At 45.7% G+C, this 12,156-nt stretch overlaps 1 protein-coding gene across 1 annotated transcript; it reads right to left on the reverse strand.

Moving 5' to 3' along the window:
- Window positions 1-2,649: 2,649 nt before the first annotated feature.
- LOC135400483 (uncharacterized) lies at window positions 2,650-7,934 on the reverse strand (the record flags this gene model as incomplete). Its single annotated transcript, XM_064632315.1, has 6 exons — window positions 7,881-7,934; window positions 7,699-7,802; window positions 5,079-5,139; window positions 4,871-5,003; window positions 3,642-3,862; window positions 2,650-2,856 (listed from the first exon to the last, which is right to left on the reverse strand). Coding segments are annotated over exons 1-6 (780 nt in total), but the record flags the coding sequence as incomplete, so codon positions are not given.
- Window positions 7,935-12,156: the final 4,222 nt, after the last annotated feature.

Raw genomic sequence — 12,156 nt, forward strand, 5'->3', positions numbered from 1 at the left:
CGGAGCACCGGACCATAGCGCGCGTTGACTTTTTGAGCGCAATCGCTCTCAGTGCGACGAAAGGAGGTTCGGAAGCCAGCCCACAGAGTGATAGTAGAAAAAGTAACAGTTCCTAAAATTGGGAGAGGGAAAGCATTATCCCAGCGAAAGTCGGACGTCATAAGCCGTGCCTGTTTTATCTCTTTCTGCGATGTCGGGGAGGGCTGGGTTTCCAACCTCCTTTCGTCGGACTGACGAAGACTGCGCTGAAAAATTCATCGTGCGCTATTTTGTGCCACCTCCGTAGATCATGATGTTCGGCTATTTTTTTCGATGGGATAGCTCCTGAATATCCCTGTCAATTATCATTAATTTGACTAAATTAGACACGCTCTTCACATTGGTGGGGTAAAAAAGTGACACTTACTAGGCAAATTTCCGACTTAAGGTCGCAAAAATTTACATAATTAATCTTACGTTACACGACATTCACATGAGGAGGTGGCAAAAACCCAGTAAGAACAAATGCCATTGACCGCATGACTCTAGGTGGTGTAGCTTTTTTTATTATAATTCAATGACACGTTTTCTGGGACACCCTGTACATATATACAGGGTGTCCACGCTAAGTGTGAACAGATTTTTAAAAATATATCAATCACTTTTTCGGAGATGAAATCAATTGCAATATAGCATATGCTGAAGGGCACTCCCTAGGGGGGCATTAACAGTCTCCTAAGGCAATGTCTTAATTAACTTTCAATAATTAACTTTCTAATTATAAAAGCTACGAAGTTGCTCCAATGAGAACATCTGATCTCTTCGGTCACCAGATACCAAAGCCGTTTTCAGAACAAAAATCCGTTTCGATAAATCGTCCGCAAAAAATTCGTGAAGGAACGCCATTTTTTCTTTATTTTATTCATTGCGCATCTCTAGAGACGCGTCTTTCCTTCGCCCCCAATACGAGAGGATAAAAAAGCACACTATCGCCTCCTGCGTCCTGGAAAAAGATTAAAAGAAAACAGAAAATGCAGCCCAAGATAAGGGCAGTCGCGATAGAGTCACCCGATAGATTTGTGTTTTTGGTTTGTTTCCGCAAGTTAAAGCTAATCTTCGACGCATGAGGCGGCACTGTGCTCTTTCACTCTCTCAAACGGGCACTGTTAACAATAGAAAATCCAATTACTCGGACTCTATGCGTAGGCCACTCTTTTTACTTCGAAGAACACATGAGCTTTGTGACACACATAATGAATTATGGTCTCACAAGGTGGCAGCCGTCTTGTACAGCCGTAAAAAGTGAACTTTCAATCTGCTACAAAGGCAACTTTGAACTTTCACTTTGGAAACTTTTCGCTGGAGTAGGTCTGCAATTAATTTTATGTGTCAGTAGAGGCTTGCGGAATCAGCAATTTACTTTACGTTGATCCATCACAGACGCATTCGAGAAATATATGTAGGCGAGACACTTTGAAGAGGGCTGCCAGCTACGGAGACGGCCGAGATAGCAAAAGCAAGGACATATCTGCTCAGGAAATATGTATCAAACATGCTGAACGACCTATATAACCTATATAAACCTATATAACCTATATAAAAAGAAATTGTAAGAAATGTAATGTTTCGTGCACGTTACGTCTATAGACATCTTATATTTAGTGCATTAGTAGTGCATTCACAGTGATACAGGATGACATATCAGGTAGGTTCCTGTAGTACAGTGCTGAACGAAAGTTTACGGAACACACTCCGGCGCATTCCTCAGAGTAACACGCTAGCAGCGACTGGTACCGTACGGACTTGCAACAGGTGAATGGTTTACCTATTGGCACATGCATGTAAGACCGGGCATTGCCATTTGCTGCTAGCGCGTCACTCTGATGAAGGAATGCGCTGGAGCGTGCTCCGTAAACATTTGTCCAGCATTCTATAGGGGATCCCCTATGATATATGGTCCTGCGATAAGGGATCCCATATGATATAGGATCTTGTACGATACGGGATCCTGCTTATATATAAGATCCCGTACATACAATATGCGGTACCATAATCCTATATGTCAGGTGACTACAGACGACTTATTCCAGTTGTACTGTGTCTAGCATAGATGCATTCGCCAACGGCAGCAAGTGTGGCCGCGACCGCCCCAACAGCCAAGACGGCAAAGAGACCAGAAACGTCTTCCATTGCGAGGGCCCGGACGGGCTCATCAGCCACCCAGTGACTCCCCAGTCCCTTCAGAAGAACATGCTCGGTGTAGAAGTATCCGAAGCCCCCTTCGAGGATCCACCGTAGCCTGCCAAAGAGAATAAACGCCGTCTCAGATAGAATAAGGAGAAATGTGGCGAAAGCGATGTTTCGTAACGTCCACATCAGTCTTCATCATTGTCCAAAGTAGCGGTTGCGGTGTGGAAGGAAGGTGTTTGTAGCCGACAACAGGCGCAATATCGCTCAGTACGTGCTGTGCAACTGCACGTTTTGTCCCGCGTCCCGTATAGCTTTTCTCCAAAACTTTTTTGTATCCGCTTTTTTGACCGCTACTCGAGCAACGTCAGAGGTTAAATACAGTAAACAGCATACCAACCTGATGTGAATGCTCCTCTTGATATGTTCCGGAAGACCCTTGTTCACATATACACCACAAAAGATCCCCGTTATCCTGACTTTTCCGAAGTAGAACTCTCCTTGTGGAGGCTCGTCCTGATACAGCCTCTGAATCCAATAGACGAACATGATCTGGGTGGAAAAAATGGCTTTCTTGCCGTCCAGTACGTCCTCCATGACCTTCCGTACGAACGTATCCGTTGGATCAAGCATGCCTCCGAACTTCACTATTCTGTTCCACACCGTCTGGTATTCGGGTCTCTTGTTATTCTGAATATGTGCGAAAGAGCATAAATGATTTTTCAGGATTGATCGTAGAACCGCGTGGCTGGACGAGAAAGAAAATCTGGAATTTGTCGTTTCCGAAAATTCAATGCCGGCGGGGTAATTTATTCTGCCATCGTTGTCTCCAGTAGTACGGCACACAGAGGCGAAATATTTGCCGTGCCATTCCCACTTGGTGTTCGGCTAGAACATATCCTTTTTTTCTTCAGAAGTTCCGACTACCTTGCTAGAGTGGACACATGCGGACACACCGGGACACGCACCAATGGGACACACTGCGCGAACACATTTGTCGTTTCTACAAAGATGTCAGATCTACATATATCTCTTGACTGCGTTGTGCATTCTATCTACCGTACCGCATATCTATTGCACCCTAGTAATTGCTTAGTAATTCACCTGAAGACCGTTATTCTGGTTTATTACTGGCCGCCCTATCAAACGTAGCGTGTGCACAAAATTATACACGGTGTTTGCTCTAACGTGTCCAGAAATTTTATTTAAAGCGAGCGATAAAAGAGAAACGAGCGCTACTTTTCAGGACTAAGAAACAGGTGCTACTAGTGAAGCAGTACCTGTTTCGTACTCAAGTAGCAGAAAAGTACCACCTGCTTTTTTTTTATCGCTCGCTTTAAATATAATTTCGGGACGCGTTAGAGCAAACACCCTGTATAAGGATTGGAGGGGATTTAATCGCATGTAGCACGAACTACATCGTATTTTTTTTAAATCTTTCCTCGCAACACGAAGTTTTAGGGAAGCATATCCACCTTGATGAGAAGGCCATGTGCGAATCCTTTGCTGACGACGGGCAGGATGTTAGGGTTTCTCGCCAAGTCCTCTATACTCTCCATCTTAGCAGTTTCCATCTTCACTGTCATGCTGGTCTTCATAAAGCTCGTGAAAGCCAAGCCCAAAAACATGACTGCCATCCACCAAGTTCCCAGCAGGACCCTGTTACTCCTACGGCGTGCAGAAGACACTGTGTCTGCTGAAAATGCAGTGTTACTTTTAGGCTCTTACACACGCTCCTGAAGAAAAAAGAAACTGTACTCTTAACGGAACAGTGAAGGACCCTCCGTACATTTTTTTTTGTTCTTGTTTTAACTGCAGCGAGTTTGTACAGACTCATAGGTCGGCGCAATCATGATCGCAATGCCTTATCAAAGCCTGATGATCGCGATCATGAGTGCCACCACGAAGCACTGGCAAGGCTGCCGCGATCATGATCGCGCCGAACTATGGTACGACTACCTCTGGAACTAAAGGTGATCCGCATGAAGCAACAACTTGCGCGATTTTCGCGTCACGCGACGCGACTCTTGTCGCACGAAGGGCCACCGACGCCGGTGTGTTTCTTTCCTCCGCAACGTCGCAAGCGACCGCCTCTGCCAGATTTGGGTCGTTTCTCGTCCGGCGCGACACTGGGAACAAGAGCGCAAAGCACCAGCCGGGACGCGGCGGCAGTCTCGCCTCCAAAGCGGTTCTTTTGAAAAGTGGAGTGGTCCCAATCTGTCTGTGAAATAGGGCTGTGGACAGACATTAGTAATTCAACTATTCAGTAATTGGACGCATGCGCACCGCTTTGGAACGTACGCGGTAAAGACGCGAAAAGTACTCCCGCAAAGCAACGGCTCCGGAATGAGATCCCCGAAGGGATTGCGGTTCCGGGAGTAAATTGGACCGATAAGCGCTCCCTGTACAAATTATAAACACTCTAACCACGCCGAATATCTCTCGCACTTTAGCAGGAACAAGGAAGATGGGAAACCTTCGCGCGAAACTATGACGCGCACGTGTGGGTACTGTGTGCGCTACTGGGTACCTTTGCCCCCTCGGCCATGCCCATGGTCAATATATTCTACGTGGTCACTTTTAATAGATTGATTAAGCAGGGGTTTGGGTAATTAGAAATGTTATTTCATGCTGTTCCTTCAAGGACTTCTTTTTATTGTATGTCTTTCTGGTTACCGGCCTTTATCGACATTCCATTGCTCACCTTCCCAGAAGAACATAGCGCTTAGATAGAATAGGTAATCCACGTAATTTTTTACGGGATCTTCTTTCTTCTTACTGAGTAGAGTGAACATTGCGCTGGTCAATAAGATGCTCACGACGACTCCAACCCATATCTGGAAGTGGGACGGCACACCGTAAGCGCATAATGCCACTCAGTTTAAGAATACATTATGGTATCACCAGCTTACTCTATCGGCTAGCACTCTTGCCTGCTTCTCATCCGGGCTGGCTCGGGACTTCACAAATTCCCTGATGTAAACACCAAGGGTCGTACAAAGATGGGTAGCTCGGTCCCGTTTTGAGAAGTGTACAAGAAATTTTGTGCGTCGTCAAGTTATTTGAACGAACACTCAAACAACAGTGCTCTCTGAGAAAAAAAGGAGGAAAACGGGGAGTAATCGTAGCTTCTACTCCCCTAGATTGCAATTACTCCCCATTTTAGTCCCCAACCCCGACATTTACTCCCGACATTTACTCCCCAGGACTGAACTTGTCACTGAACTGTCTCCTGAATGCAACAGTCTGCGGAAATATCTGCCCTTGGTCAATTTGATGACATAAGGCTGTATAACTCACCAAACGTAGCAATTTTCCAGCCACACAGAGTAAGAAACAGCGCTGCTTTCTTCGCAAACTGTGCCTTATTTGTTTCTCTCTGTTTAAATTGTGCCTCGATCATGATCGCGCCGAGCTATGCCTGGGACTCATACAGCAGCGCGTGAAATGCAGTCTCCACTCTGTGACATTCATTTACTCCCGTGCATTTGCTCCCGAAAGGGACTATTTTGTGCGGCAATGCATTTAGTCCCCAAAAGGAGTAAAATTACTCTTTTTTTTTCCTTACAGTGTGCTTCTACCAGCAAATCAGAAAAAACAAGTCATTCAACCGTTATTTGTTGTTCACCTGCCAATCGAAGCATTGGAGATATCCGAATATATCTGAATCATACAGTCTCCTTCTGCCTGCGAAATGGCCAGCGTCGCCGTAGTAATAACTCGGCATCATGTGCATTGCATTCCACCGATCCATAGTCATTGACATCGGTCCCATTGTTAGATCGCACTCCTGTAACAGTGGCCTTGTGTGTAATTATACAACAGAACTGGGCTACAAGAGAAGTCTTACATACATTGCGTACAATCATACCGACTTGGCCTCTCCATGTTCCATCAGGCTGGATTGTACCCCACTCGTTCTCTTTGTCAATGTGTATCTCATATCTGCGTGATTCGCCACAATACGACATTGGTTGGTTATTTCCAATCGGAGGAAACACATTCAGCTGCCGAAGCCAACTTTGCAAGCATATGTCTACTATAGGTTCTTAAATTGGCACTACAATGCAAAAGCAACTTCCTCTCAAATGAAAGCGCGTATTTGAATTAATTAGTATAATGCAAGCAAAATCAGTTCGCATAGCGCTATCGTTTCGAAGAAAACGCAATGAAAACACAGCCGTCTTTGGCGACAACGAATGGTATCCCCAGGAGGCAAAGATTGCCGGCATTCAATGAGGCAGCAGGAGAAGCGTGCGAACACCTATCAGTTGCATGTGGATTTGGAACGGGATCGATCGTAGTGTTCCGTATATGCGCGACATGATGCTTACTGCTGCATTTTGGAATACCGATTCACTGTTTGTAGCCCACAACAGTTCTCGCCGAATGTTCCCCTGACAACATACACGGTGTCCCACCGAAAAAGGGCCAGGGGCTAAAGAAAAAACGGAGTGCTCTACACAAATGGAACCGACTGTACGTGCTTGGCAGTTGTGTGGTCTATCCGAAAATATTTTTTTCATCGCCCCTTGTCAATTAATTAGAGGTAATTCATTTTCTAACTTTTTAATGATCGGTTTTAGCTCTCAGATGTCAATGAGGAAGTTGTATTACATCTCGAAAAAGACACAACTGAAGTGGTTCGAGGCCGCTATGGCTTGTGGTTTCGTTTTTTCCTGGGTTTAAAAGTTGGTTTCAGATGCCGGGCGGGCCGCTGATTGCTGCCCACAATACGGCACCCGCGCGGCACCTTGAGATTAGCGCTTGGAGACCATCCTTGGGCCACGTCACACACGAGGAAGATATTTCGCCTGTTTCACAGCACACCTATCAGGGTGCACTGCAATCGTCGCGCGCGGGCGCCGAATTATGGGCAGCGCTCTGTGGTGCGCGTGGCTTCTGAAACCAATTTTTAAACTCGGGAAAAAACGAAACCACAAGCCATAACAACCTCGAACCACTTCAGTTGTGTCTTTTTCGACATGTACTACAACCTCCTCATTGACATCTGAGAGCTAAAACCGATAGTTAAAAACTTAGAAAATTAATTTCCGCTAATAAATTGACATGGGGCGACGAAAAATATATTTTTGGATAGACCACACAACTGCCAAGCACGTACAGTTGGTTCCATTTGTGTAGAGCACTCCGTTTTTACTTTAGCCCCTGGCTCTTTTTCGGTGGGACACCCTGTATATCTTCACGTGCTTCGGAAAGCGACGCCAGTCCGCTTCCCAACGCGCACTATGTTTTTCACTGGGACTGCTCCATAGCGTGGTAGGCGCGTGCACGCGCAGCATAGACTACACGGACGCACGAGCTGAAACGAGGTTCACTGCTTAGCGCCTAAGCAAGAAAGAGTCCGGTATAATTTTGATTGTAGCTCCGTAACGGAATCAAAGTCGAATTACGACAACAACTACGAAATTAAGATGGCGTATAATGTAATTTGAAGTGAACTTGTTTTTGCATTCATTTTAGTGCCCCTTTAACTACGCTTTCACTCAAAGAATTGGCGTGAAGACTTACTTGAAACCAAGACCACTTTGAAGCAAAGCCAACATGTAACCAGCAAAACCTTTCAGAACAACAGTTCCGTTTGCATCAACGACAGGCATTGACACCGGTGGAACCTTTTCGAAGAAACACAATATCAGGGGTCCAGAATTCTCCAAGGAATTAACCCTCAAAGTGGGCTATCATGGACTTACGTATGTTGCAGCGATTCGTAGTGTAACGTTGTCCAGTCTCGCGTACCTGGCCATTGACTCTGTAATGTGAGTGTACGACAAGACCAGTCTATACGCAGTTGTGTTCAATGCCTTTGTCTGGCAGCGTCTCCTGTGTTCCACAACAGACGCACTCCGACTGAAAAGCTACGCCACAGGCAAGCGACACCAGATAGGCGTTTGTTTGTTCAAGTAACATCATTCTGCTTTATCCATTAGAAGAAAGATGAACGCGATTAATGTGGTAAAAACAATCGTCTCCCGTGATTTATTAGCTACGAATACGGGCGGAGGTTCAGCATTGTCAAGTGTGAACGTTGCCTTCGAAACATGTCATTACCGACTGAAGCCATTTATTTAAATTCCTGAAAGCAATAGCGAGATAGCGACAAAAGCCGTACATCAGGGTGCTTTATAGCCGTCACTGTGTACATGTTGCAGAAAAATTCACCGATACATTGTCGATGACTAAGGACGCACTCGGTTAGTTTATGAAAGCTAATGAAATCTAATGAAATCAAACCATGTCCCATGGTTGAAGACCCATGATTTTTATTCATTTATTTTTGAATTTCGTGCTAGCGCCTCGAAACAGCTGTGCCTATCAGCGGCGTACAGACATATAGACAGAAGGATAGAAGGCAACAGAAAGGAGCGGGGGACAGGGAGGGGGGGGGTAGTATCCGTCCTGGGCCGACTTCAGGGGGATCTGTGCCGACGTTCATCCGGAAGGTCTGCCGGAAAACCCAGGGAAAGCGTCAGATACCACAGTCGCTGAGAAGGTATACGAACGCGCGTCACCTCCTAGTATCCAAAGCAATCACCGTAACGCAACCACTGTATGCTACGGGACCTGGTGCCCAACGAGAGAGTTTGAAGTAATGTAATATTAATTGGGGGTTTACGTGGCGAGACAACTGAGATCGTTTTGAAGTCATGTGTTGGATTGTAATGCTGATGTCGGTTTATCGAGTTCTTATGTACAAATCGTGAATGATCGTCATTCGAGTGTCCTTGGACTGTGTTGGAAAACCGGTGCGGCGGTCATTGTTGCCCGCAGTCAGCTCAGCGAATTTAGCAACTGCGACGAATTCCTGCCGTTCAGCGGGGACGATCATTGACATCGATCGACCGAATTAGGAGTACATCGGACATCCTTACGAGGCTGACCCTTTGCCATAACGACGTGTTCTACAAGTGGAAGTCGTAGACGATTTTCAACCGATTGACTTTCGGTACGACCATACGGTAAATGTGCACGATCGATAAAACGGTACATGTAATACGGTAAATGTGCACGATACTGAGTCGTTGCGTGACAGCCCAAGCAGCACGCCAGTATTAGTCCAATATTGGACCCACATGGGCTACCAAGATTGCCAATACTGGACCAACATGGGGAGTGCAACCATGTGGATTACTGGCCACTGCATCGGTGCGTCGGCCTAACGTGGCAACGTCCGCCGTCGTGTAAGCGCGCGATGCCGACGCACGGTCGGAAGTTGTCAGTAAGGTCACCGTCGTCCGCTGGGTAGGCGAGCCTCGCCGCCGCGTGGAGCAATGACGCTACTCTCGATGGCAGACGCAAGTCTGTCAAGCAAAAAGCCTAAATTTGACGACATTAACTTACTTCGTATTTACCTCTAAAAAATATAAACTTTGTCACAGCGTGGAAAGAAACCTTCTCGCACATAGCTTCGCTAAACCAGCACGTAACACATGAATCAGCCAATGCGAATGCAGTGCGGTATCGTCTGCTGCCGTCGCCGGCTCGAAGGGAATCCTTCGGCCGCCCTCGGAGCTGTTTCTTTTTCGTTTCACTCTACACACGTGTTGAGGACTAACTCCGTATTTTATTTTAACATCACATTCGTAGAAGACGAGGACGGTGGTCTGTGCACTTTACGCCGTTTGGAAGATTGCTATACTGACGAGGATAATGTAATTTGGTGGACTTACGGTGAGCTTGCTGAGAGTTTCGAGTGGTCTCCTCCTTCTTTTTAGCTGTACAACTAAAGTAGGCAGTGATTCGGGTACTAGCTCAGGACGACACACAGCCTGCTGAGGCTTCCAGAGAGTTCCCGGCTACAAGAAGCAGCCAAGCTCAGAATGTGCAGAGCGGAGGCAGATATCGACGGAGGATGCGGGCATACCTGGGTAAATTACTTCTGAAATGTAATTAAATTATATTACTCATTACTCCAGTTTGAATTTAATTAAATTACATTACTCATTCCTGCAATTGGAATGTAATGAAATTACATTACAATTACTACGAAAAAGTAATGAGATTGCAAACTCATTACTACGAATTTAATCGTAACGATGTTGAGGATGCGGAAATTCATTGTCAGACAACACTATATTGCAAAAACGAGACATATTTTATTCTGTGCCAATTGAGTGCGTCACCGTTAATAGTGGGCGTTGAATTCCTTAACTGGTGAGTCGACAACCCTCTTTCTGCCAAGTACCAGAACGGAACACACACTCGATTCTTTTTTTTAAAGTAATGCCATTAAAATTACTGCCCAAATGCAATTAAATTACATTACATAATGTCAGTAGCAATGCATTACATTACAAATTACCAGAAAAAGTAATTCATTACTGTAATTTCATTACAACAACGACAATGACAGAAAGCATTGACCGCCTATGCCAGGTACACCCAAGCAAAGAGTTCCTAACAATACGGATAATCAAGTATGTGTTTGCCCATTCCCGCAAGCACTGGCTCCAATATCACAATATCTTGCACACAAGTTTCTGCAGAAAATGCATACAAATAAACCTCTACCCGACAAACGTCATCATGACGTTGGTAGACAGACCGAAACCAAAACAGATCGGAAGGGGAAAGCTGGGTTTTACGAATGAGCAATTGTTCGCTGAAAGAAAGTAGGACCGAAGGTCGCGTCCCTTTCAGAGACCATCGTAATCCCCTCAAGGCCGTGGCTTTCAGGCGCGACCTTGTTCGCCACTAGCGTTGAACGTAGTTCAACTCTACCAAATTCGTGGCGCTGTCGAACATTATGACGTCATTTGTTTACAAACAGGTAGAGGTCTATGGATAGCGCAAGTATTGATAGCCTTTTTTTTTTGGTATTGCAGTGCCCAAATATTTCATAAATAAAGAAATGTCATGTTTGTGCACGACGAAGTTAATTTCACGGTGGTGGGTTACAAACACACTAACTTGGCTAATGCGGGTGCATAACATTCCCAACATGGGGAAACACTCGATGTCATGTTCATGTTCGTATACATCCTGTATGTGTATACACGGGGCTTTGGACAGTCGGAAGAAGGAAACAAACTGCTCTTCCGGCAACGACGTGAAGGCATCCTTGTGAGCACGAAATGTCATCGTTGGCTCCACTGAAGCGGCTCCTTGGTCCTCTATAGAAACGCGTACGCAGGAGGAGACTCATCCTGTCCACCTGCTTATCCGCGTCTCTAGTTCCACCTCAGGCTCAGAGAAATGTTGCCATCTACTAGCTTATACCAGCTCTCTTGAGTATCAGCTTGGTATGTTCTATGTTATGTGCCCTCCCTGTGCACTCGACCACAACAATCTTTCGACAATCTCTCGCGACGCCCCGTAGAATGTTCTGAGCAAATCGCTGTGGGTAGCGAGACTCTGGCGAAAGTAACGAACAACGTTTCAAACCTGGGCTCATTCTGAACGCGGCAGTGGACACGAATCGTACAGCTTAACTTTTGCTGTGATCAAACACCGCATCTACATTTCCCGAGTGCGTTCACTGATTAGATCCTGTCCAGCAACGTACAAACCGACCGTGGTCTTATCCGTATGTTATCTCTACACAACAGGTTCCACTTGGAGTCAAATGGTCGACGTTACACGCTATGTCGGTGATGTTTCTTGCCACGAATACAGAGTGAAGCTAAAGTCTTTGAGCTGCATGTGCCCATTGACTTAGTAACGTAACATACCCGACAGAAAGACAATGTTTGTGGGAGCCTTGTCCTTCTAAAATAGAGTGAGTCATGCAGATGCGATACCCTGACTTTGCAGCTACTCGATTACACGACACGATTCTGAATGTCCTAAATCATGTTAGGCCAAGACTGTAAAGGAAGTGATGTTATCTATGCATATAAGACCTGCCTTACTTGAAAGGCGAAACCAGCCCACTCCTAGGCAGACCCACAGTGCAGGTTCAACATAACAAGATACAATGAGTAAATACCCACGGTTGGACAACATCACACTAAGAATTGCTGCTACATA

The sequence above is a fragment of the Ornithodoros turicata genome, chromosome 7 (genome assembly GCF_037126465.1).
Source record: "Ornithodoros turicata isolate Travis chromosome 7, ASM3712646v1, whole genome shotgun sequence".
In the NCBI taxonomy this organism is placed as follows: Eukaryota; Metazoa; Arthropoda; class Arachnida; order Ixodida; family Argasidae; genus Ornithodoros; species Ornithodoros turicata.